The sequence below is a fragment of the Balaenoptera physalus genome (assembly GCF_965194825.1).
Source record: "Balaenoptera physalus genome assembly, chromosome: 14".
In the NCBI taxonomy this organism is placed as follows: domain Eukaryota; kingdom Metazoa; phylum Chordata; class Mammalia; order Artiodactyla; family Balaenopteridae; genus Balaenoptera; species Balaenoptera physalus.
The window spans coordinates 8653555-8680840 of NC_138893.1; the positions used below are offsets into that span (position 1 = coordinate 8653555).

General features: G+C 37.9%; 1 protein-coding gene and 1 long non-coding RNA gene across 8 annotated transcripts in view; one reads left to right on the forward strand and one right to left on the reverse strand.

The window, feature by feature from the left end:
* The window catches only part of RYR2 (ryanodine receptor 2), a 732481-nt gene that overhangs the window by 232998 nt on the left and 472197 nt on the right, over positions 1-27286 (reverse strand). For all 7 annotated transcript variants that reach the window (XM_082425485.1, XM_082425482.1, XM_082425483.1 and 4 more), the window contains 5 exons: positions 19645-19819; positions 4984-5192; positions 4003-4355; positions 1928-2042; positions 217-377 (listed from right to left, as the gene is read on the reverse strand). In XM_082425485.1, coding sequence (XP_082281611.1) covers positions 217-377; positions 1928-2042; positions 4003-4355; positions 4984-5192; positions 19645-19819 — 1013 coding nt within the window. The remainder of the gene's footprint in view (positions 1-216; positions 378-1927; positions 2043-4002; positions 4356-4983; positions 5193-19644; positions 19820-27286) is intronic.
* Positions 1-27286, forward strand: part of LOC309643169 — a 241475-nt gene that overhangs the window by 11004 nt on the left and 203185 nt on the right. The window lies entirely within an intron of this gene.

Below are 27286 nucleotides of genomic sequence, written 5' to 3' on the forward strand. Positions count from 1 at the left end.
ACTCTTACTTTATAAGATTTTGCACTTTTAATTTATTCAGATTCCTTACCGGCTTGTATGAGTAACAAAAAGGACATGGACATTAACGGTTTGATTACACTGTTCCTATCAACAGAATATTATCTTGGACATAAAATCCAAGAGAAAAAAAAAATGCCTAGGTTTATCAACATTTTTATCAAATGTCATTCATGTAAGAAATCGAGGAAAACCTACCTTTCATGCACCTTTCCTTTTTCATCTCCTAGAGTCACGGTCACCGTACGAACTCTGTCCAAGTCAAAGCCTGTATCATATTGATGGAAATCGGACGTGATCCAGCCCACCCAGACGCTGGCAGGTTCTTGCCCAGGAAAGATTCTCACTGAGTAATAGTACTGTCAAGACAGCAACACCAAGTATTGGTAAAGCAAAAAGAAACAAAACTTTGACTTGCAATGTCTGTAAGTTGCCTAAGAAGATATGTCTTTGTTTAAAATCGTTTGGCATATTTGCAGCAACATGCATGCAACTAGACATTATCATACTAAATGCAATAAGTCAGAAAGAGAAAGACAAACACCATATGATATCACTTATATGTGGAATCTAAAATAGGACACAAATGAACCTGTCTATGAAACGGAAACAGAATCATGGACATAGAGAACAGACTGGGGATTGCCAAGGGGAGGGGGGTGGGAGAGGGATGGATTGGGAGTTTGGAATTAGCAGATACAAACTGGTATATGTAGAAAGAATAAACAAGAAGGTCCTACTGTATGGCACAGTATAAGGAACTATCTTCAATATCTTGTAATGGATATAATGGAAAAGAATCTGAAAAAAATATTGGGTTGGCCAAAAAGTTCGTTTGGGTTTTTCCATAACATGTTATGGAAAGACCCAAACGAACTTTTTGGCCAACCCAATATACACAAATGTATAACTGAATCACTTTGCTGTACACCTGAAACTAACACAACATTGTTAATCAACAATACTTCAATAAAAAAGAAAATAATAGTATATTCAATACTAATAATAGTATATTCAATTATGCTATAACAACAACAACAACAAAGCCCAAAGTTTAAAGCAGCAAAAAAAAAAAAAATCCTTTGGCCTAAGTAAAATGTTACAGGCACAAAGGACTGATGTGGCAAAGGAAAAGTCTTAAAACAGAGATCCTGAATTATTTCAGAAATAATGGGAAAAAGAGAAAAGACTATCTGAGCAAAAGATGATCTGAAGCTTTTTATACTTCCAAGTATGTATGGATGGGGGAGTACATATATAGTATGTTTATGTGATAAAATCATCAATCCATTATGCACATAAGCTTTGAATTCTTCAAGCTTACACCGGAACAATAATCTATGCTACAGCTTTTATACCTGTTTTATACCTTGAATATGCTATCACTAACATAATATTTTGATCCCTTAAAATCACTTTGAAATAGTTCAGACCTGATATGTGAAAGTCAAGTTCAAATATGGGGGAGCTCTAAAAGGGACACAGCTATATATTTTTTTTCCATTTGGCGTTTTATGAGAAGTGCTTTAAAAATTCAAAATGGCAGACAGCACACCTTGACCTCTAACAAAGTATGATAAATGACCTTGCAGACATATCACTGAGACAAAAGAAACTGCAAAATGTACTTGGAAAATTTAAGTGGCAAATAAAATGCTGTCAAGAAAGAGGATAACAAAATCAGGACTGAGGGTGCCATTAAGGATTATTTTTCCTAAAATAGCTCTCTTATTGCATAATATCCATTAGAATATACATACGTCTTTCAACTTTTCAGTCCCCAAGATATAAGTGAATAATTATTTTAAAAATAAGCTTGCTAAACAGTACGAATCAATGTTAACTATCTGAAATGCAAAGCATGATCACTGACAAATAGAAATAAATGACAAAAGCTGCAACCTCATACCGTGGACGTTTGCATCAAGTAATCATAGTCGTCCCTCTCATCTGCGAGGACGTCTTCTGTGAGTCTTGCAGAATGGCTGGTGCTGTAATCTGGCTTTGTCTTTCTAAGCAAAAATCTGAAATATAGTAGAGGACTAGGAATAAGCAACATTAAAATGTTCTGCTTATCTCAAACATAAACATATAATTAACTTAGTAGAGTGGTTGCCAGCCAGGATGATTAGCTCCCAAGAGGACATCTGGCAATATCTGGAGATATTTTTGGTTGTCACAGCTTGGTGGGGGAGGGGTGCCACTAGCATCTAGTGGTGGAAGGATCCTGCTAACCGTCGTTCAATGCACAAGGCAGACTCTTACAATAAATAATTATCTAACCCAGAGTGGCTATAGTGTTGAGGTTGAGAATTTCATATTTAGTGTAAGAAAGGATGCTAAAACAATCTACCTTCTTATCCATTAAAAAGTACTATTTAGAGAGAATACTCTAAGGTTCAACCAGTAATGTAAATATAAACGTCTTAAAAACTAACTCTTGGGAGAAAATACAAATCATATATCTGATAAGGTTAATATCTAGAATATACAAAGAATTCCTACAACTCAGCAACAAAAATGGAAAGGACCCAATCAACAAATGGGCCAAGAACTTGAATAGACATTCCTCCAAACATGTTATACAAATGACCAATAAGCATACGAAAAGATGCTCAACATCACTAATAATCAGGGAAATGGAAATCAAAACCACAATGTGATATCACTTCACACCTATTAGGATGGCTACTATCAAATAATCAGAAAGTAACAAGGGTTGACAAGCACTTGGAGAAACTGGAACCCTCATGCAGTGCTGATGGGATTGTAAAATGGTACAACTGCTATGGAATACAATATAAATTTTTTTCCTCAAAAATTTAAATATAGGGCTTCCCTGGTGGCACAGTGGTTAAGAACCCACCTGCCAATGCAGGGGACATGGGTTGGAGCCCTAGTCCGGGAAGATCCCACATGCCGTGGAGCAACTAAGTCCGTGCGCCACAACTACTGAGTCTGCGCTCTGGAGCCCGCGAGTCACAACTACTGAAGCCCGTGTGCCTAGAGCCTGTGCTCTGTAACAAAGAGAAGCCACCGCAATGAGAAGCCTGTGCACCGAACCAAAGAGTAGCCCCTGCTCGCCGCAACTAGAGAAAAGCCCACATGCAGCAACGAAGACCCAATGCAGCCAAAAAAATAAATAAATAAAATAAATAAATTTATTTTTTTTTAAAATTTAATTACAGAAGTACCAGGCATCCCACTTCTGGGTATATATCCAAAAGAACTGAAAGTAGGGTTGTGAAAAGATATTTGCACACCCAAGTTCTTAACAGCATGATTCACAATAGCCAAGAGGTGGAATCACCCTAAACGCCCATCAGTGGATGAATGGAAAAACAAAATGTGGTGTATATACACACTGGAATATCATTCAGCCTTAAAAAGGAAGGGAATTCTGACATATGTTACAACACATATGAACTTTGAGGACATTAAGCTACATGAGATAAGTCAGTCACAAAAAGACAAATACTGTATGATTTCATTTATATGAGGTATCTAAAGCAGTCAAATTCATAGAAACAAAAAGTAAGATGGTGATGACCAGGGGCTGGGGGAGGTTGGAAAAGGCAAGTTATTTCATGGGTGTAGAGTTTCAGAGTTTTGCAAACTAAAAAAGTTCCGAGATCTGTTTCACAACAATGTGAATATACTTAGCACTACTGAACTGTACACTTAAAAATGTTTAAGACGGTAAATTTTATTTTTACCACAATAAAAAAAATTCATAGAAAAAGTTAACTCTTGAGATAGATTGTTAGTGGTAACAAATTAGATGACCAACAGGCTGCTTTTTCTTCTGTAGAATCCTTGGTACATAAAGAAGGAGGAAGAGGAAGAACAAATTGACCTTGGAAATCCCTTACCCGCTATTACCCTCTCCTGTGACCCCCTAACATAATAACTACATATTTTAAATCATTAAAAAAATTAAAATTAAAAAAAAATTTTTTTAATCATTTTGCATATATCAATGACCTTTGTTTCAGACGAGAGGGCTTTTCCTGAGCATAATCTTTGTGGTTGTTAAACTCTGGTTTTGTAGCTTCTTTGTCTTTGTCCGCTCGATCTGGCACCAGATGGCCATGAGCTGTCTTCATGAGAACCTCAAAGTCCGAATCCACATCATAATCCTCCAAATCGTTCTTGGGCCCAAAGAGACTGGCGCCAGGGATGCCTCCAGCCGCAGTCTTGGAGAAGACCTCCGCGCACTCGATGGGCATGCTCAGACGATAAAACATGATATCCGTGCTGCTGTTCTGAGAGCCAAAGGACCTCTGAGTGACCTTTAAACACGGGGAACTGTCAATGGTGCCGTCTATTCTGGTCACCTAACAAATGAAGACGTGATTGTTCAAACGCTCATCATTGTTAGTTTCCTGATTCTAAAACCTTAACGTGCATCACACCTTTACAACTCAAAACACGGCCCGCCCATGGCATAATTTCATAAATGAGATCATTAAATAGAGGGATTGCTGTGTTACAGACATACTCACAGTTCTGTTTCTAACTCAGAAGATGATTTGGGAAATTCATGTTAAAACTGTATATATTCAGATTGAGCCTGATATTGCCTACATAAAAGAAGAATTATATACAGTTGACCCTTGAACACCGCAGGTTTGAACTGCTTGGATCCACTTATATGTGGATATTTTTCAATAGTAAATACTATAGCACACTACATAATCCGCGGCTGGCTGAATCCGCGGGTACAGAGGGCCGACTATAAATTATATGCAGATTAATCCCTAAGTTGTTTGAGCATTAACTGTAGGTAAACAGTCTAATCAGCCCCTCATAAGTACCTAAAATCAGAGGGTAATCCTGTCCTTAGATTCCCCTACAGTGGAACACATCAGAGCCATCATTTTAAGGAAGTGACAGCAACTGTCCAAGTAGGAACACCCGCTCCTGGTTTTTGGCAATGGTCTGATTTCTAAAGGAAAAGCAAACCTCAATATGCTCATGGTTTGGTGGAACTTGGAGAAACTGAGGAAGTCTCTTGCTTAGCCACATGGTAATATCCCTGTTCGTGTTAACGGCAAATGGTTCATAGCTCTCTTGTAAGCCACAGATGGTGAAATATTTCAAGGTGCTGACGTCCTTTCCAAAGTTCATCCTGCCCACTTGAGCCACTCCAAGGCTACATACAGGTATGAATCCTGGGAAGAAAAAAACATACATCAAAATCTTCAGTATCATTCGTGTAAGATCCTTTCAGCATGGAATCACCAAAAGTACTGCTCTAAAACTCTTACCTTTGTGAGAACCGTTGCCCTGAGGCGAAAATAATAGTGGGGTAAAGAGACCACGGACACTAGGTATTAAATGTGAGGATCAGAAGACCAGTATTTGCTCTTGGCATCATAATCCGTTACATGTGGGCCTGAGGTAAGTCCCTTCTTCCACCCTGGACTTCTGTAAAATGAGGCAACTACTAAGCAGCCCCGAGTCTTCCGGAAATCCTGGGGACCACACCCCCCTGCCCACAGCCTCCCAGCTCCGAAGTGCAGGTGACTCTCTTGCAGAGGGAAAATGAGAAAGAAGTAAGTGCCAAAGTGCATTAGCAAAGAGCCTGAAATGTACAAACATCAAACACAGCTGAGCTTTACATGTAACTCAAAGAAGAAAAAAAAAAGGATTGAAGGCCACATTTTTAAAGGTGTTCATTCACTTATAGCTGCTTTTGATCTTTGAAGAGAATTTTGCCTCTTCTTTTTCCTCTAGTACCCTAGATCTAAGCGTGGAAAATATACATATAAATAAGAATTCGGAAGTAGCTGCTAAAATCCTACTGAAACTCCTCCATCTGTCCCTTTCCCTTCAATGTCACTGTCGGTATAGATTAAGCAGGGTAATGCAAAATTAACATAAATAGCTAAGATAAGAAATCAAAAAGTAAGTTAAAAGTTAACAAGAAACTAAATCAAAAGCAACAGCAATGAGCAACGAAGAAAAAAACAAAATATTTCAATGTGTGGCAGGGATAGTTAATCTTTCCACTATTAAATAAAAAGGGGAAACTACATTAATTATGTTAATTGTTTGAGTTCTTTGGAATCAACTGTCTGGCAAGGGGATGAGATGATACTTTTCAGTGGAAGGGGCATTTACGTACTCTTCATATATTTCTGTAATATTTTACACATGAAAGTTCAAGTAGTCAGCACAATAAACAAGGCCAGTATTGGGATGCAGACTACAAATTAGAGGATCTAACTTGCAGATCAAAAAAGCAGGGGAGGGCTTCCCTGGTGGTGCAGTGGTTGAGAATCTGCCTGCCAAGGCAGGGGACAAGGGTTCGAGCCCCGGTCTGGGAAGATCCCACATGCCGCGGAGCAACTAGGCCCGTGAGCCACAACTACTGAGCCTGCGCATCTGGAGCCTGTGCTCCGCAACAAGAGAGGCCATGATAGTGAGAGGTCCGCGCACTGCGATGAAGAGTGGCCCCCACTTGCCGCAACTAGAGAAAGCCCTCGCACAGAAACGAAGACCCAACACAGCCAAGGATAAAAATTAATTAATTAATTAATTAAAAAAAAATACTCATGCCTGGGCCCACCCCCAGATATTCTGGTAATTGATTTGGAGTGGGGCCTCAGCATATTCTGGGGGAAAAAAAAAAAAAAGCAGGGGACCCTCAGAGTAAGCTGACAGATTTCTACCATTATGATGTCCATTTCTTCCCTTGTTGAAATTAGTGGCAGTGAAAGCAATGTATAACTCTCAAGATAGCACAAGACAATAGAAATTACATCTGATAATTCATAATGATTTCACCCAGTTTGTATCATCAATATATATTTAAATAAACGGTTGAATCATAGCATTACCAACTGGGAAGCAAGAACACATCCAGCTGGGTTCAAGGAAGTGTGAGTGATGAGTTTCTAGCTAAAACTAAAAAATCCACAGCTGTGTCTGCACCTGTGCCAGCTCTTGATGCAGTAGTCAAGGAAAGTTGTCTTAAATAAGTGTCCCCAAAGGAATCAAAGAAAAGGATTGGATAAATGCAATAGATCTGAGACAGCCTGAACTACATTTACACAAACGGGAAAACCTAACATCCATTTGACATAAACTAGGGGATACCAAGACAGAAACATCTCTGCTGATGCTAAACATTTTTCTTTCTAACCACTTTATATGTAGTTGGAGTTGGAGTTCCTACTCTAAAAGTGAAGTTATTGGAGATCTTAAAATATCTGCATAGTAGATCTTTGGGTGTTCGTTATATTAATATCTGAACTTTTCTGTATGTCTGATATATTTTCATCTAAAAAATCAAGTATTTAGTGTTGTGCGCAAAGATTTGTGTCCTAAACTGTTCACTATGGCTATGTATACAATCATAGAATATTGTTTGGACAATAAATATGTGTTTTTCTTTTCCTGGAGATGGTATACTACTTAGCTTTTGAAAATCTGGTTTTCAAAGGTTCATTAATATATAGGAAAATATTCACAGTATGTATTATTTCGAGAAAGAAAGATGGAACATATGGCTTATTTTTAAAGATACAAAAACACCAGAAGGGTTTTTTTTAATCAAAAAAGTTTCAGAATGGTGGAATTTTTAATGCTTTTCCCTCTTTTTATGTCTCTCAATTTAACAATTTTTTTCAATGAATATGTATTTAATGATGACAACAAATGACAGCCTTCGTAAAAATAAAATATTCATTTAAGAAAATGGGATATACCTATATCTTTCTCGTATAGAAAGGTGGAAGAATGATGTGGATATAAAATGGTCCAAACAACATGTTCTTCAAGTTGCTGAAGTTCAAGTTCTCATTGCTACTGAGTGTGCAGTGAGCTTGGTACCAGAAATCTTGCTAATAAAATTACACTAGTACAAGAGTGATGAAAAGTGATATAGCAATATGCATTAAGACACTTTCACCTATTCATTTCTTTATCCAACAGATGTTTATTGAGCAGCTACTGTGTGCCAGAAACAGGGAATACTAGGTCGCTAACACAGACCCAGCTAAATGTTCTCATAGTCTAATACGGTGGGGAGACAAGTGAAGAAGTAATAAAATAACCTACTGACCCATCTAAAAAGAGGGAGTGCTAAGAGCCGAGTAAGAGTAGAGAGATGAAGTCAGGAAGATTTTGCAGAAGAGTCACCATCTAAGTAGAGGGCAGACAGGCAGTCCTGGGAAATGACTAAGAACAGGGACTTTGGAATCCAAGAGACCTGGATTCAAGTTTCAGCTCCACCACTTCTTGGCAAGTTACTTAAGTTCCCTAAGCTTTAATCCTTTCTTCTGTAATATCTACCCACTAGGGTTTATGGTTTTAAAAACAAGATCCTGTATATATAGTGCTTAATATATACGCTCACTAAACTCAATTTTAAATGGAAAAAAAAAGGTAAAAGAAACTAAATAGGCGTAATAAGAGAATGGTTAATTATGATACATACACAAGATTAAATAGGTGTAGCCATTAAAAATCATGTTCAGGGCTCACCAAAATAAAACTATACAGGGAGGTAAAACTAACGTGGCAACATTTAAAAACTGGTGATTCCAGGTGAAGTGTACACAGGTGTACATTGCACTATTCTTGCACTTTTTAAAAGGCTGACATTTCTCAAAATATGATATTGGTAAAAATACAACAAGTTATGCTTAAAATACTTTTATGCCTTAGGACAACATATTATATATAATATTAAGTTTAAAAAAAGTGACAAAAAATTATTTTTACATCTCAAACCTTTAAATGGGAGAAAAACACATTAAAAGTCAAATTTCTCTCTGGGTAGTGGGAATATAATTTTTAACCATTTTCTTATACTCCTTTGTATTTTCCAAATGCTCAAAAAGAATATATTAATTTTATGAAAGATAAATAGATACACTTTTTCATTAGCTTATAGCAGTAGGTGGTTTTTTCACTGCTTTAGCGTTTTGGTCTCCTTTAAAGGAATTTATCTGTGAAAGTACATCCATAAGTAGAAATTACGCTTTTTTCTCTTTGTAATTTAAATAAAGTAGAACTTAATAAAAATTAAATTGTATTCTGCCTTCAGAAGATGCAGTTTTAATAGCTGTTATGATAATAAAACAATAGATATTTCTAAAAACTACATTTTTTTAAATTAGCATATCACAGCAGGAACAACTACATGGCAAAGGTATCAAAGCAGATAGAGAGTGGAGGAAAAACTCCAGGCACTTTTCAGTCGCCACATGGGAAAGGGCCAGGCCTCAGTCACTTCCATTTGGCCAATGCCCTGCAAATAAATGTGCTGACAACAGATGAAATGCTTACCACACAAGGCTCCCTAACAGCAGCTAATTCCCTGAGTGTTCATCTCAGGGACCGTAAATGACCATTCATTGAGACAGGAATCATTATTGTCTTTTTCCAGTGATTTAAGTCCAATCTCGGCTTAAATCACAGCTAAGTGGCCAGAAAAGAAACCCAGGTCTGCCAGATCTCAAGCTCCGTGCTTTAACTCAGGCCTGTAAATCACCAGAGAGTAGAGATTTTAGGTTTCCTGGACCATATGGTCTCTGTGAAAACTACTCAAGCCTGTGTTACAGCGCAAAAGCAGCCACAGATAACATGTAAACAAAGGAGCATTGCTGTGTTCCAATAAAACTTTACTCACAAAAACTGGTGGCAGGCTGGATGTGGCCCTCAGACCTTAGTTTGCCAACTCCTACTCTAAGTTTTCAATATTCAAACATTGTGTATCAGGTCCCTCCATTTGGAAAATATCTAAAGAACACCGACCAGGTACCAACCACTATTCTAGGCACTGGAAATACAGCTGTGAACAGAACAAAAAGGAGTCCCTACCTTTCCGGAGCTTATCTTTATGTAGAGAAGGCAGATAATGAATAAATAAATAGTTACCAATATACATAACACAATGTCAGAAAGTCATAAATGCTATCAGGACTGATGGAATGTTTTGCCATGAATTACACAAGACGAGTTGATAAATGACCTCACTCTTAATCATTTCCCACAGCAAAACATGATAACTGAGGTTCAATTCTTTATTAGCTTGAGGTATGCTGAACGCAAAAATATTCCAACCCAATGAAACAGACTTCCACAAATTCACACACATCCCCCGGCACAGGTGAAATGTTAGTCCTACCTTCCTGTCCTTTGTGTTCTCCATCTTCTATTCCAGTTACCTTAACTGACACCCTGCAAATAACAAAGTCTGATGTATCCAAGGGAAGTTTTCTTCCTGGCAGTGGGTCTTAAATTAGTACACATGAGTCCAATTGGTTACTTGGGCCTGTGCCAGACCCGCCCTAGCTATTTGTAAATCTGTTAAAACAGTAGCTACAGCTTATGGCTAAACTGCTTCCTCCAACAAAAGACAGATGGCTACAGCAAATTTTAACTTTCTCCGTTGAGAAGCCTCTTTGCTCCTGAGCAGAGGGGTGTGTTGGGAGCATGCAAGTCCAGCAAAAGAAGTGGCAGTCACAGGATGTGGCACTGAGAGGCCAGCATGAAAAGAAGATAAAGCAGATCACAAGCATACCAGCTTTTCCTAAGAATATACGATTTCAGATTTCAAATTTTCTAAAATACAGATAGGAATCAACATTTACAAGCCAAACCAAATGGCCAAAAGCAGATAAAAATGGCCGCTATTACACTAACATGTAAATTTGAGTTATTTGATCAGAAGGAAGGGTAACATTTATTGGTGGCCTACTATGTGCCAGATAATATATAAGCACTTTTCCATTCATTATTATTATTATTATGCTTTTTAAAAAAAAATTTGGCCACGTTGTGCGGCATGCAAGATCTTAGTTCCCCCACCAGGGACTGAACCCATGCCCCTTGCAGTGGAAGCACGGAGTCTTGACCACTGGACTGCCAGAGAAGACCTCCCATTTATTATTAAATATTAACCCCATTTTTCAAGATGAGGAAACAACTAAGATGTTAAATCATCTTGTCTAAGGTCCTACAGCTAGTTAAATGGGATGTTAAAAGTTGAATCAAGAATGCAGAGAAGGAGGGAAAAACAAAAACAAAAAACACTTGCCTTAGATTTCTGGGCTCTTTAGACTTGCAAGAGGCATGAAAAGACCATTTCCTATTAGTGTTTTTTATTTTAAGGATATGAAAACAGAGGGGCTGGCGATTTGCCCAAGATCATATACGAAGAATGGTTTTCAGAATAGGGTCTAGAACCCAGGGCTTCAGACATGATATTTGTTGCTTCTATTTCATGTTGGCTTCGAAAATGAATTAAGGAATTATGCTAAGTGAGGTCTTAGGGAATTTTCCATGATGCAAATGCATCTTTAGTGCATGGATTCTTTAACAGCAATGCTGGAACAATAGGGACATTCCCATACTTTCTTCCTGGCTCTTGGTTTATTTCAGATAATCAAAGCAGTAGAATTTTTATTTTTGACCTTGAATATCATTTTAAAGCCATCACATTCTCTCCATCAGTTCAAATCCAGAAAAAAAGAACGTTTACTATACACAGGGTTCTGACATCCTTTATTCTGATTCCTTGATCTTTTCAGTATTATTTAAACATTAAATCTTGCTGTTTGGCTCTATAGCATTCATAGATAATAAGCCATTGGTGTTGTAAATAAGCCATTGGTGTTGTACATCTGTGTTACTCCTTCTAGTACCTCAAACATACATTCACTATATGCAAAACTGCCAATTTGCGGATAGGCTAGTATATACACAAATTACCTCATTAACCACCTATCAACTTTATTCATTCTCAAAATGGTCTGTAAGGTAGAAATTTCCTCTGTTCATCAATATATAAAATTCAACTGTCAATTAACTGATCAGTTTAGGCTAAGCAGTTTGATTTTCACTGAATTCCCCAATCATTTCACAATGAATTTCCCCAAACAACATGTTGTTTAGATTACATACACATAAGCTCAAAAGATATATATTAAATAATAATCTGAAATTTAACACGAAATATTAAAAATCTCCTCACTGCTTGAAGTATTCCATGTATTTAAGAGTTTCATTCCTGGAAATATCCAGAGTGTTTCTAGGATAGCTTCCCTTTCTGATTCCAGGGAAAACTATGGGACTGATTATGCTGGTTTCCACCATCTTCATACTCTTTAGAATTTGTCTACCACTTTATAACGGTCTTTATCTTCACTCAAAATATGTAGTGTCCCAACCCAATTCCCTGACTGTTTGAATTGCTCCACTGCAGTGAGTCATACTCCTAACTTCTTCCTTCCTTCAACAATAGCTTATTTTTAATTAGGGCGATTCCCAATAATGTTACTTTCCCGGGTCTGATACAAACCTAGGTCCCAGGTCTGTACCAACAGCAAGTTGCACAGAGTGTCACTAGTGACAGGATGGACAGATGTTATGATGGAGCCAGGAAGGTAGGTATTTGGGACAGTACAGACCCAACCTTATCTCACACCGTGTTGACAGCTACTCTTCTGGATGAGTCATACACATCTGCCAAATAGTGCACATTTCAACTGAGGGTAAAAAGAATACTGTATTATAAGTACAGACTGATGGTTCTATTCTGGTTTTTTCTTTCTTTCTTTCTTTTTTTAAAGGCAGCAAAATAAAATCAATAATGGAAAGTTATCCCTCTCTTTTTCCTTACAGGTCTTTTCTGCCTAAAGCTATGCAGCTATTTTAATTACAAAAATATTCTTCTGGTTTTCTGCCAAGGAAAGGAATTCCATGCAGTCTCAGCACCAGGTATTCAGTTTTGCTTACTGTCCTTTCAAGTGGCAGATACAGAATTAAAAGCATCCTTTCTGGATTTGATTATCATCATTACGGGTGTACAACCTGAGGGCCCTGAGATCATCTTTACTTACAGAAGAGCTGACAAGCTTGAAAATGCTCGGGTGTAATGAGACATTTACACAACGCAAGATATGTCCCAGGGCCTACTCTGTAAAACGCAGGTAATCTCCAGACAAAATAACTATTCTTTCACCATCTGGCAAGATATTAAATGACTCTCTGCCTTGCTTTAAATTAAGGATATGATTAGCTCTTCAAATTACTGGTAACATGAAGTTCTTGCACATTTAAGAGTAAATTGAAAATGGTTCTAAATGACTATGGGATATAAGCGCAGAGGGGTCGTGTATTAATTTCCTAGGGTTGCCATAGCAAAATACCACAGACATTTTCTTTATTCATTCATCTATCCACAGACACTTAGGTTGTTTCCATATCTTGGCTATTGTGAGTAATCCTGCAATGAACATGGGAGTGCAGAGATCTCCTTGAGATCCTAATTTCTATTCCTTCAGATCTATATCCAGAAGTGGTTTTGCTGCAGCATATGGTAGTTATAGTTTTAATTTTTTGAGGAACCTCCATACTGTTTTCCACAGTGGCTGCACCAATTTACATTCCCACCAACAGTGCACCAGGGTTCCCTTTTCTCCACACCCTCACCAACATTTGTTACCTTTAGTTTTTTTTGACTATAAATGTTCTTACAGGTGTGAGATGATATCTCGTGTTTTTGACTTGCCCTTCCCTGGTGATTAGTGATGGAGAGCACTTTATATATCTGTTCAGTTTCTTTGCCCATTTTTAAAATGGGTTATTTGTTTTTTGTTTGTTTGGTTTTGGTTTTGGTTTGTGCTACAGAGTTGCAGGATTTCCTTATATATTTTGGATTACACTTTATGAAATATATGATTTGCAAATATTTTCTCCCATTCCATAGGTTGCCTTTCCGTTGTGTTCATGGTTTCCTTTGTTGTGCAGAAAGGTTTTAGTTTAATTCCACTTGTCCATTTTTCCTTCTGTTGACTTTTCTTGTGGTTGAAAAAATCACTGCCAAGGCGACTGTCAAATAGCTTCTCCCCTATATTTTCTTCTTCAGGTTTTACAGTTTCAAGTCTAATGTTAAAGTTTTTAATCCATTTTGAGTTATTTTTGTGTACAGTCCAAAATCATGTTGTGCACAGTCACAAAAACATTTTCTGTGTGGTTCAAAATTACAGAAGGGTCCAATTTCATTCTTTGCATATGAATATCCTATTATCCCAACGCCAGTTATGAAAGAGATGACACTATCCTCACTATGCATTTTTGTTATGCTTGTCAAAGATCAGTTGACCATATATGATAAATTTCAGAGTAAAGTTTACCTCTCAATAAAGTTCAGTGATTTTCTCTGTAAAAGTATTGTACACCTTCTGTTAGAGTGATAACTAGTGATTACTGAAAACACCTGATGTTACTGTAAATGGTATCTGCTATTTAATTTAGTTTTCCAGGTTTCCTGTTAGTATAGAAATGCTACCTTGCTAAATGATCCAGTTATTCCTAGTAATGTCTGTAGATTCTTTAGGGTTTTCTTTGCAAATGATTAAATTATCTGCAAATAATTATAGATTGTTGTTCCTTTTATTCCAATTCTCAACATTTCCAATTTCTTTTTCTTGTCTATTACAAGTTTGAAAACCAATTTAGGACAAGAGCCTTTTTAGCACAAGAATAAACTGAAGTACTAAAAGAGTTTATAAATGCTCTATATTTAAATTCCTCTCACATCTACCTGTCTTTATATCTGTGCCATGCTTGATTTGGGATTTTTACCGTCTTCATCATTTCTTCTTATTGCTACAGAGAATGTCAGCTCAGACATAAATATATTGGCTAGTAAAGCAATCAAAAGAACAATGTGGTAAGATATACAAAAATATATTTATTCTCTACTAGCCCTGTTCTTGTCCCCCACCTAACATGGTAAGAATCATCTCCACTGGGCTCCTGAGGAAGTATATCAAGGCACGCTCCATATAAAAATTATAATTTAAAAAAAAGCTTCAGTCTCAAATTTGATATGGAATAATCTCTGGCTTTGATAAGATGAACTAGACTCTGGATGAATCAGAAGAACCCCTTTCAGGTTCTTGCTATGGGGCATCATATCTCGATTGGCTACCAGACTTCTGTGGGTAAAAGTTAGAATGTCTTCTATGTTACGGGCAACTTGATTTGTGATAAAATTAACTCCTGATTAGTCAACTGTGTATGGACTTGGGGAATACATCTAAAGATTCCTGATGAAGAGAAATGCTTGAGGTAGACCAGCTCGCAAGCATTAATTCCTGTTCTCTACCTTTCTGAGTAGACAGGCACTAAGGATGCCCTTTGATAGTTTTCCGAGTCAGAAGGTTCGGTTGAAACTAAAAATGTATTGGTCAATGTATTTGTTTTCCATTGCTGTTGAACAAACTACCACAAACTTACCAGTTTAAAATAATGCCCATTTATTACCTCTTAGTTCTGTAGGTCAGAAGTCCAGGTACGGCATGACTGGGGTTCTCTGCTTAGCGTCACGAGGCTGAAATCAAGGTACTGGCTGGACTGTGTTCTCATCGGAGGCTCGGAATCCTCTTTCAAGCTCCCTGGTTGTTAAATGAATTCAGTTCTTTGTGGCTGTAGGACCGAGGTCTCCTTTTTCTTGCCAGCTATCAACCAGGGGCTGTTCTCAGATTTCCACCATGTGGCCCTCTCACACCACAACAGTTTGTTCCTTGCAGTCCAGGAGAAGATTTTATCTCACACTTTGGATCTCTCTGACTTCAAGAAGGAACCAATCTCTTTGAAGAGCTCACCTGATTAGGTCAGGCCCATATGGCTAATCTCCGCTGGATTAACTCAAAGTCAACTGGTTAGTAACCTAATCATGAGAGCTATACCCCATCATATTCAGATTCTGCCCACACTCAAGAAGAGAGGGTTATACATGGCATGTCCACCAGGGATCAGGCCTCCTAGAGGTCGCAGTCTTAAAATTCTGCCTACAACAGAGGGTACTGCCAGCTCTTTTCCTGGACTCTCCCCATTCTCGATCCTGAATGTTTGTCAGTACAATGGTAGGAAGAGATGAGGAAAAATTCACAGAAAACCTTACCAGGGACGGCATCTGCACTTGTCAGCACTACTCCTCTGTTGACATTACAGCCAGAGGACTCCTTGAAAAATGAAGATTCAATTAATCTGTTTGTTTTACTTAGAGATATTCTGAAGAGATTTAAAAAAAAAAAAATCAAATAGAAGGGAGAATCCTAAAAGAGGACCTGCCACATAGACGAAATAGCTTTTAAAGTCTGAAAACTCCACTCCAGCACTACACAATGCTCTTGATCTCGACCATGTAAGTTCTGGTCCTTTGAGGGGAGATGAGAGGCTAACAGATCTTGTTCTTCTTCCAGAGATCAGTGTATCTCAGCAATTTGCTCTTTGTCCAGTTCACATATGAGCTTTAAGGTCAAGTCTGTGGTCTCTGAGGGCAAGTGCAGTCCCTATATGGGAAAGAGATCTGTAGCTTTTTAGAAGAGCCCTGCCTGCATCTTTATGGAATAACCAGATCCTCACTGGAACTAACTGTATGGCTGTTATCTCCACCTGGATTTAACTGGATGACCCCATCAGTCTTTCAAAGATTTTTGTGATTTTCCTTTTGACGTTATCTAGAAACAACGTATACTGGTCAAGACATCATTTCAGTTGTGTAAATTGTACAAAAGGCAGAGACATCAAAATATGTTTAGCCATGTTGTCTACCAAGCTGATCAGATAGGATCTGCAGAGTGTGCGTGCATGTATATGTATATATTTTATATATAGAAAATTTTCTATCCGTCTTAGCACACAGTTCTTTTGATTGCTTTACATATGACTGAGCTATCTCTGCAGCAACAAAAAGAAATTCTGAAGATGTTAAAAAATACCAAATCAAGCATGGCACAGATATAAAGACAAGCTAGGTATAAGAACAATTTGAAAATAGAGCACTTATGAAACCTCTTTAGTACTTCAGCAACAACAGTATATTCCTAAATTAATGGTTTCTCGAACATGCTTCTTTGAGTCATAGATATCCCCAGGGCTCACTTTCAGTAGTGGTGGGTGAGTTACAGAGCTCAACTCAGGGCCTCACATTGTAGTTTCACCCAGAGCAGTTCCACTGTATTTTTTAAGAAGCTGTGTAAAGTTAATAGGGAGGAATAGGAAAAATTCCACTCCCAAAAAGCATTTGGAAGTCACAGGCATGGATAAACTCTGTAGTCCTTCTTACGGCAGAAAATGTGGAATTATGATTAACCCCTAAAAAATTAATAGTTAATGGTCATGGCTAAATAAAATTTATCATCTGCCTTAGAGACCAAAAGGATACATCCCAACACATCCAACAATCCAACTGATGGACCATAAAATTTTCAGACAGTTCATCAGAATGCTATATTAACTCAATAATTGAGTTATCAGGATAAGTTTCAAGTCATTTTTAAAATTTTCAAAATTACGTGAAGTGTAAAGTCAAAAAACAAAGTTGTTTATATGACTGTGCCACTCAGACCCACCTCAGAGCCTAGCTCATCACTACAATGGTAATTGGTCTCTGTGACATGGCGGTAGCATGAACATTATGTGCTTAAATAGTATGAACGGGCATTCTGCATTGTTTATAATTCTAACATCATTCTGTGAATCTACATCATATAAATCAAACAAGTAAAACTCACATAGGCATTTCAAGAATTTAACTTCATGAGAAGAAAAGCATAACATGCAAGCATTTTAAAATAACAACCAATTAAAAAAAACCCAAAATCTCAGGTCATATCCATAGTAGTGGACAGTACAGACAGATAACATAGAAAAAAGTCCTTCTCCCACCTTCCCTGTGATATACTGACACTGCTAAAAGCAATACTACAGGAGGGGAGATAAGTGATGGAAAGTTAGAGGGCCAGTTCAAACCGAGCAGGACCCTTGGGGCTCCTGGGGCCGAAGGCCTTTCTGTGTCTCCTGTTTCTTGCTTGTAGGGAACAGACCCCAGCCTCCACGACCTTCCTTGAGTTCCAAAGGGCAGATTTGAACAGTTGCTAATCAGGGAAGGGAGAGGATGCAGAAACAAGGGAGGAACAGCCAAGAAACAATAGTGCAGCCCTGAGGCAGGGTCCTGGCTCTGCCTCAAGGGATACATATAACAATACCTTTAAGCTCTTTACAGAACTAAACCCCCAACAAATGGAAGATATCAGCATTCTTCATTCCAGATTAAAGGAACCAGAGAAGCTCTTCAAGAAGACCACCTGAGGCCAGATTAAAGGAACCACAGAAACTCATCAGACTACCTGAGACCAGATTAAAGGACTGCAGGCCCTGCACACACCCTAATCTTATCAGCAACCCCGTCCTTGAACCAATGCTATAAAACTCCTCACCAAATCCTCCCAGGTTGGGGCACACAGTTTTCGAGGGCAGGAGCCCACTGTGTCCCCCTTTGCCTGGCAAAGCACTAAAGCTATTCTTTTCTACTTCACCCAGAACTCTGCTCTGAGATGTGATTTGGCGCCGGTACACACAGGCGGCGTTCCCGGCATCAGTTTCACCCGCCACCCCGCGATACAGGTGTGCAAAATAGAAATTAAGTTATAAAAATGCAAAATTCCTATTATTTTCACAAACCTGTGTTTGAGAAACGATGGTCATACCTGCTCAAAAGCTTGTTGAATGAATAACTATAGAACTTAATGCAAATAATGAGCTGGCTAACTTTCTGAGGATTGGCAACAAGTTTACAGAATATTAAAAGTATTTATTGGGGTATATCTTAAAATCCAAGACTATATATAGATATATATTCAAGTAATAGGATATATTCAAAGCCATTTTGAAAAAAACTGTTAGCTCATTTTGAAATGAGATATTTATAAAATACTTTGTTAGATATTATCTTCTTTATATGCTCTAGGTTAACACTATCCAGTAGAACTTTCAGTGATGATGTAAATCTGCTCTACCTCTGCTGTCCAATAGGGCACCATTAGCCATAGGACCCTACTGAGCACTTGGAATGTAGCAAGTGCCACTAAGAATCTCAATTTTTTAATCTATTTCACTTAAATTAATGTAAATTCAAATAACCCCATGTGGCCAGTCTACTGAAATACAGCTCTAAAGAACACCTACCTTCTCATTTGCTTCATAAAGGGCTTTTGTCCTTTTCTTACAACCCTGTTCAAGGTCATCTCAGAGCCCCACAGGCAGAGGTATTTCCTCCCTGCATTGTGCTTCCATAGAACTTTCTGCATTTCTTTATTTTAGAACTTATTCACCGAATAGAAATTATACAAGTGAGAACTTCCCCTGGTGTACTGTCATCTGCCTAAAGATAGGACAGCTTTGTCATCTCAGCATCCAGCAGAGAGCCTGATACTTGGTAGGTTCTCATTACATTTTTTTTTGTTGAAATGAATGAACAGATAGAAGCCATAAGCAGTTGATTAAACAGGGAAGTTCTAAACGAACATTTAATATTTGTGGAAAACTGTCCTTTTGCCTGCCATTTATTTTCTTATTCACACTCATAAAAGCCATTTCTGCCTTATGGGAATCCTAGCTAAGTAGCAGAGAAAGAGTTTCTGCTAAAGTAATTTCAAGGGTGTTGAACCAAATAAGCCACATGGCAACCTTGTGATCTACAGGTGCAACTCATCTGCTGGCTCACCCTCAAACCAAAATGGCTGGTCAAGAAGCATCAGAACAAAGAGCTTTACTGTGCCCCAAACCTGAAAACGACACGAGATGCAGTACACTTACCATCACCAACATCAAAGTCCTTGAAAGCCAATTCTGAACCCGAATCATCAAGGAGGATTTCGCCGTTCAGAGTGAACATCATGGTACGTTCTGTCATGTCAACCATACACCCCACAACATCGCCTGCTTGCCAAGAGCGCCCATAGTGCTCGTTGCCCTGGTGCCACCGCTGGGCCTAGGGACAGAAGAGTCATTGTCACAGAGAAAAGCCAGCAGAACAGCACCCACCCACCCCTAACCGGCATGACTCACAGTAGCCTTTGTATTAACGCAGCGGGAGGAAGAAGTATAGTCAGCTCATCTGTCTACAGAAATGCACAAAGCGATGTGGAGGTGCCCGCGGATGCTGAACCCCTGATATTAACATTGTATGTTACTGAATCTTGAGAAAAACCCAAATGCTATTTCATGATTTTCAGAGTCTAATATTTAAAAAATCTAACCCCACATCTTTTCTATTAAAAGAAAAACTGTCTCTTTAGAAATTTATTCTTCTCACTACAATGAATGCCTCCCAGGATATGGGCTGTTTTTGTTTACTCCCCCAAATACAGAGAAGTATGAGCAGAGACTCAACTGGGAACTGATCAGAGAAAATGACATTCTAGTTTTCACCTATTTCAAAATAAAATCCCACTCCTTGGAAGCAAAGGCACTCGCACTTCAGCAAAACAGAAATCTAGAAGCATTTCAGTACATACTAAAATCAAAAAAGGTTCAAATCAAACTTAAATATATTCTCAAGATATTTTCTGAAATAGTAAGCCAAAAATTGAATATGTATGTCAACACTGCCTTATATAACACACATGAAATCTCATAAATACCTTTGAAATATAGGATAAATGTCACTTTTTAATCTATAAGTATGCTCCACTGATTTATAGATACAAAATTAGTTACATTAAATATTCTGTCAGATAAATCTTTAACTTTTTCTCTAAAGTATCACCTTCATTGTGAACTGACATATAACGGGATTTAGTCACCAATGCAAAACAATGATTTGATTCTTCTAAAGCATAACACATGGTACTTTTTAAATTTTTAAACTAAATTAGGTATCAAAAGGTGTTAAATTTTTCCATCTGAAATAAAAAACAGGATTCAGGAAATGTAATATTTCAGAACATAGTAGGTCAGTTGTCCTAGAAGACACAACATTAATTTATAGCCTAGAAATGCTTTCCCACACACACACCTGAGTACCCAGGTGTCAAATCTCTTCACGATTGCTTATTTATTCTAATTTTCTTCTTTTTAATTAGAAAATACTTTTTTCCTTCAAAAGGAATACAAATTCACTGAAAAAAATTAGGAAATAAAAATAGAATAAAAAAATAAAATGTCAATAATTTCATCCCCCCAAAAAGACTATTATTATTCTATATGGCTGTGTTCATATATACGTATTTTGTATTTTTATTTTTTTTTAAGTTTTTGTCTTGATATTCCTAATAATGTGTTTCTTTTTTATAATTTTTGAAGTTTATTTTATTTATTTTTATATACAGGCTCTTATTAGTCATCCATTTTATACATATTAGTATATATATGTCAATCCCAATCTCGCAATTCAACATACCACCACCACCTCCCGCCACACACCCCACCTTGGTGTCCATACGTTTGTTCCCTACATCTGTGTCTCTATTTCTGCCCTGAAAACGGGTTCATCTGTACCATTTTTCTAGGTTCCACATATATACGTTAATATACGATATTTGTTTTTCTCTTTCTGACTTACTTCACTCTGTATGACAGTCTCTAGATCCATCCACGTCTCTACAAATGACCCAATTTCCTTCCTTTCTATGGCTGAGTAATATTCCATTGTATATATGTGCCACATCTTCTTTATCCATTCGTCTGTCGATGGGCATTTAGGTTGCTTCCATGACCTGGCTATTGTAAATAGTGCTGCAATGAACACTGGGGTGCATGTGTCTTTTTGAATGATGGTTTTCTCTGGGTATATGCCCAGTAGTGGGATTGCTGGATCATACGATAATTCTTAGTTTTTTAAGGAACCTCCATACTGTTCTCCATAGTGGCTGTCTCAATTTACATTCCCACCAACAGTGCAAGAGGGTTCCCTTTTCTCCACACCCTCTTCAGCATTTGTTGTTTGTAGATTTTCTGATGATGCCCATTCTAACTGGTGTGAGGTGATACCTCATTGTAGTTTTGATTTGCATTTCTCTAATAATTAGTGATGCTGAGCAGCTTTTCATGTGCTTCTTGGCCATCTGTATGTCTTCTTTGGAGAAATGTCTATTTAGGTCTTCTGCCTATTTTCTGATTGGGTTGTTTTTTTAATATTGAGCTGCATGAGCTGTTTATATATTTTGGAAATTAATCGTTGGTTGCTTTGTTTGCAAATATTTTCTCCCATTCTGAGGGTTGTCTTTTCGTCTGGTTTATGGTTTCCTTTGCTGTGCAAAAGCTTTGACGTTTCATTAGGTCCCATTTGTTTATTTTTGTTTTTATTTCCATTACTCTAGGAGGTGGATCAAAAAAGATCTTGCTGTGATTTATGTCAAAGAGTTTTCTTCTATGCTTTCCTCTAAGAGTTTTATAGTGTCCGGTCTTACATTTAGGTCTCTAACCCATTCTGAGTTTATTTTTGTGTATGGTGTTAGGGAGTATTCTAATTTCATTCTTTTATATGTAGCTGTCCAGTTTTCCCAGCACCACCTATTAAAGAGACTGTCTTTTCTCCATTGTATATCCTTGTCTCCTTTGTCATAGATTAGTGGACCACAGGTGCAAGGGTTTATCTCTGGGCTTTCTATCCTGTTCCATTGATCTATATTTCTGTTTTTGTGCCAGTACCATATTGTCTTGATGACTGTAGCTTTGTAGTATAGTCCAAAGCCAGAGAGTCTGATTCCTCCAGCTCCATTTTTTCCCCTCAAGACTGCTTTGGCTATTTGGGGTCTTTTGTGTCTCCATACAAATTTTAAGATTTTTTGTTCTAGTTCTGTAAGAAATGCCATTGGTAATTTGATAGGGATTGCATTGAATCTGTAGATTGCTTTGCATACTACAGTCATTTTCACAATATTGATTCTTCCAATCCAAGAACATGGTATATCTCTCCATCTGTTTGTATCATCTTTAATTGCTTTCATCAGTGTCTTATAGTTTTCTGCATACAGGTCTTTTGTCCCCTTAGGTAGGTTTATTCCTAGATATTTTATTCTTTTTGTTGCAGTGGTAAATGGGAATGTTTCCTTAATTTCTTTATCAGATTTCTCATCATTAGTGTATAGGAATGCAAGAGATTTCTGTGCATTAATATTGTATACTGAAACTTTACCAAATTCATTGATTAGCTTTAGTAGTTTTCTGGTGGAATCTTTAGGATTCTCTATGTATAGTATCATGTCATCTGCAAAAAGTGACGGCTTTACTTCTTCTTTTCCAATTTGTATTCCTTTTATTCCTTTTCCTTCTCTGATTGCCATGGCTAGGACTTCGAAAACTATGTTGAATAATAGTGGCCAGAGTGGACATCCTTGTCTTGTTCCTGAACTTAGTGGAAATGCTTTCAGTTTTTCACCATTGAGAATGATGTTTGCTGTGGGTTTGTCATATATGGCCTTTATTATGTTGAGGGAAGTTCCCTCTATGTCTGCTTTCTGGAGAGTTTTTATCACAAATTGGTGTTGAATTTTGTCAAAAGCTTTTTCTGCATCTCTTGAGATAATCATATGGGTTTTATTCTTCAGTTTGTTAATATGGTGTATCACATTAATTGATTTGCATATATTGAAGAATCCTTGCATCCCTTTGATAAACCCCACTTGATCATGGTGTATGATCCTTTTAATGTGCTGTTGGATTCTGTTTGCTAGTATTTTGTTGAGGACTTTTGCATCTATATTCATCAGTGATATAGGTCTGTAATTTCTTTTTCTGTAGTATCTTTGTCTGGTTTTGCTATCAGGGTGATGGTGGCCTCACAGAATGAGTTTGGGAGTGTTCCTTCCTCTGCAATTTTTTGGAAGAGTTTGAGAAGGATGGGTGTTAGCTCTTCTCTAAATGTCTGATAGAATTCACCTGTGAAGCCATCTGGTTTTGAGCTTGTTTGTTGGAAGATTTTTAATCACAGTTTCAACTTCAGTACTTGTGATCTCTTCATATTTTCTATTTCTTCCTGGTTCAGTCTTGGAAGGTTATACATTTCTAAGAATTTGTCCATTTCTTCCAGGTTGTCTATTTTATTGGCATAGAGTTGCTTGTAGTAGTCTCTTAGGATGCGCTGTATTTCTGTGGTATAGGTTGTAACTTCTCCTTTTTCGTTTCTAATTTTATTGATTTGAGTCCTCTCCCTCTTTTTCTTGATGAGTCTGGATAATGGTCTATCAATTTTGTTTATCTTCTCAAAGAACCAGCTTTTAGTTTTATTGATCTTTCCTACTGTTTTCTTTGTTTCTATTCCATTTATTCCTGCTCTGATCTTTATGATTTCTTTCCTTCTACTAACTTTGCGTTTTGTTTGTCCTTCTTTCTCTGGTTCCTTTAAGTGTAAGGTTAGATTGTTTATTTGTAATTTTTCTTGTTTCCTGAGGTAGGCGTGTATAGCTATAAACTTCCCTCTTAGAACTGTTTTTGCTGCATCCCATAGGTTTTGGATCATCGTGTTTTCATTGTAATTTGTCTCTAGGTATTTTTTGATTTCCTCTTTAATTTCTTCAGTGATCTCTTGGATATTTAGTAACATATTATTTAGCCTCCATGTATTTTGTGTTTTTTACGTTTTTTTCCCTGTAATTCATTTCTAATCTCATAGCGTTGTGGTCAGAAAAGATGCTTAATATGATTTCAATTTTCTTAAATTTACTGAGGCTTGATTTGTGACCCAAGATGTGATCTATCCTAGAGAATGTTCTGTGTGCACTTGAGAAGAAAGTGTAATATGCTGTTTTTGAATGGAATGTCCTATAAATATCAATTAAATCTATCTGGTCTATCGTGTCATTTAAAGCTTGTGTTTCCTTATTAATTTTCTGTTTGGATGATCTGTCCATTGGTATAAGTGGGGTGTTAAAGTCTCCCACTATTATTGTATGACTGTCGATTTCCTCTTTTATAGCTGTTAGCAGTTGCCTTATGCATTGAGGTGCTCCTATGTTGGGTGCATATATATTTATAATTGTTATATCTTCTTCTTGGATTGATCCCTTGATCATTATGTAGTGTCCTTCTTTGTCTCTTGTAACATTCTTTATTTTAAAGTCTATTTTATCTGATATGAGTATTGTTACTCCAGCTTTCTTCTGATTTCCATTTGCATAGAATATCTTTTTCCATCCCCTCACTTTCAGTCTGTATGTGTCCCTAGGTCTGAAGTGGGTCTCTTGTAGACACCATATATATGGGTCCTGTTTTCGTATCCATTCAGCGACACTGTGTCTTTTGGTTAGAGCATTTAATCCATACATGTTTAAGGTAATTATCAATATGCATGTTACTATTACCATCTTCTTAATTGTTATGGGTTTGTTTTTGTATGTCCTTTTCTTCTCTTGTGTTTCCCACTTACAGAAGTTCCTTTAGCATTTGTTGTACAGCTGGTTTGGTGGTGCTGAATTCTCTTAGCTTTTACTCGTCTGTAAAGCTTTTGATTTCTCCGTCGAATCTGAATGAGATCCTTGCTGGGTAGAGTAATCTTGGTTGTAGGTTCTTCCCTTCCATCACTTTAAATATATCATGCTACTCCCTTCTGGCTTGTAGAGTTTCTGCTGAGGAATCAGCTGTTAACCTTATGGGAGTTCCCTTGTACGTTATTTGTCATTTTTTCCCTTGTTGCTTTCAATAATTTTTCTTTGTCTTTAATTTTTGTCAATTTGATTACTATGTGTCTCGGCGTGTTTCTCCTTGTGTTTATCCTGTATGGGACTCTCTGTGCTTCCTGGACTTGGGTGGCTATTTCCTTTCCCATGTTAGGGAAGTTTTCGACTATAATCTCTTCAAATATTTTCTCAGGTCCTTTCTTTGTCTCTTCTCCTTCTGGGACCCCTATAATGCAAATGTTGTTGCGTTTAATGTTGTCCCAAAGGTCTCTTAGGCTGTCTTCATTTCTTTTCATCCTTTTTTCTTTATTTTGTTCCATGGCAGTGAATTCCACCATTCTGTCTTCCAGGTCACTTATCTGTTCTTCTGCCTCAGTTATTCTGCTATCGATTCCTTCTAGGGTATTTTTCATTTCAGTTATTGTATTGTTCATCTCTGTTTGTTCTTTAATTCTTCTAGGTGTTTGTTCTTTAATTCTTCTAGATTTTTGTTAATCATTTCTTGCATCTTCTCGATCTTTGCCTCCATTCTTTTTCCGAGGTCCTGGATCATCTTCACTATCATTATTCTGAACTTTTTTTGGAAGGTTGCCTATCTCCACTTTATTTAGTTGTTTTTCTGGGGTTTCATCTTGTTCCTTCATCTAGTACATAGCCCACTGCCTTTTCATCTTGTCTCTCTTTCTGTGAATGTGGTTTTTGTTCCACAGGCTGCAGGACTGTAGTTCTTCTTGCTTCTGCTGTCTGCCCTCTGGTGGATGAGGCTATCTAAGAGGTTTGCGCAAGTTTTCTGATGGGAGGGACTGGTGGGGGGTAGAGCTGGGTGTTGCTCTGGTGGGCAGAGCTCAGTAAAACTTTAACCTGTTTGTCTGCTGATGGGTGGGGCTGGGTTCCCTCCCTGTTGGTTGTTTGGCCTGAGGCAACCCAACACTGGAGCCTACCCGGGCTCTTTGGTGGGGCTCATGGCAGACCCTGAGAGGGCTCACGCCAAGGAGTACTTCCCAGATCTTCTGCTGCCAGTGTCCTTGTCCCCGTGGTGAGCCACAGCCCCCCCGCCCCCGCCTCTGCAGGAGACCCTCCAACACTAGCAGGTAGGTCTGCTTCAGTCTCCTATGGCATCACTGCTCCTTCCCCTGGGTCCCAACACTACTTTGTGTGTGCCCTCCAAGAGTGGAGTCTCTGTTTCCCGCAGTCCTGTCGAAGTCCTGCAATCCAATGCTGCTAGCCTTCAAAGTCTCATTCTCTAGGAATTCTTCCTCCCGTTTCCGGATCCCCAGGTTGGGAAGCCTGATATGGGGCTCAGAACCTTCACTCCAGTGGGTGGACTTCTGTGGTATAAGTGTTCTCCAGTTTGTGAGTCACCCACCCAGTAGTTATGGGATTTGATTTTATTGTGATTGTGCCCCTCCTACCGTCTCATTGTGGCTTCTCCTTTGTCTTTGGATGTGTGGTATATTTTTTGGTGAGTTCCACTGTCTTCCTGTCAATGACCGTTCAGCAGTTAGCTGTGATTCCAGTGCTCTCACAAGAGTGAGTGAGCGCATATCCTTCTACTTTGCCATCTTGAATCAATCTGTCCATATTTTGTATTTTTAATTTTAAAATATATTATGTAGCTAAAATTATCATTAAACACTTATATATGTATAAATAAACAATAAAAGAAGCAATTGAGGGGAATTCCCTGGCAGTCCAGTGGTTTGGACTCTGCACTTTCACTGCCATGGGCCCAGTTCAATCCCTGGTCGGGGAACTAGGATCCCATAAGCCACGAGGCCTGGCCAAATTTAAAAAAAAAAAAAAAAAGGCAACTGACCAGCTTCCACCAAACTTAAAAAATA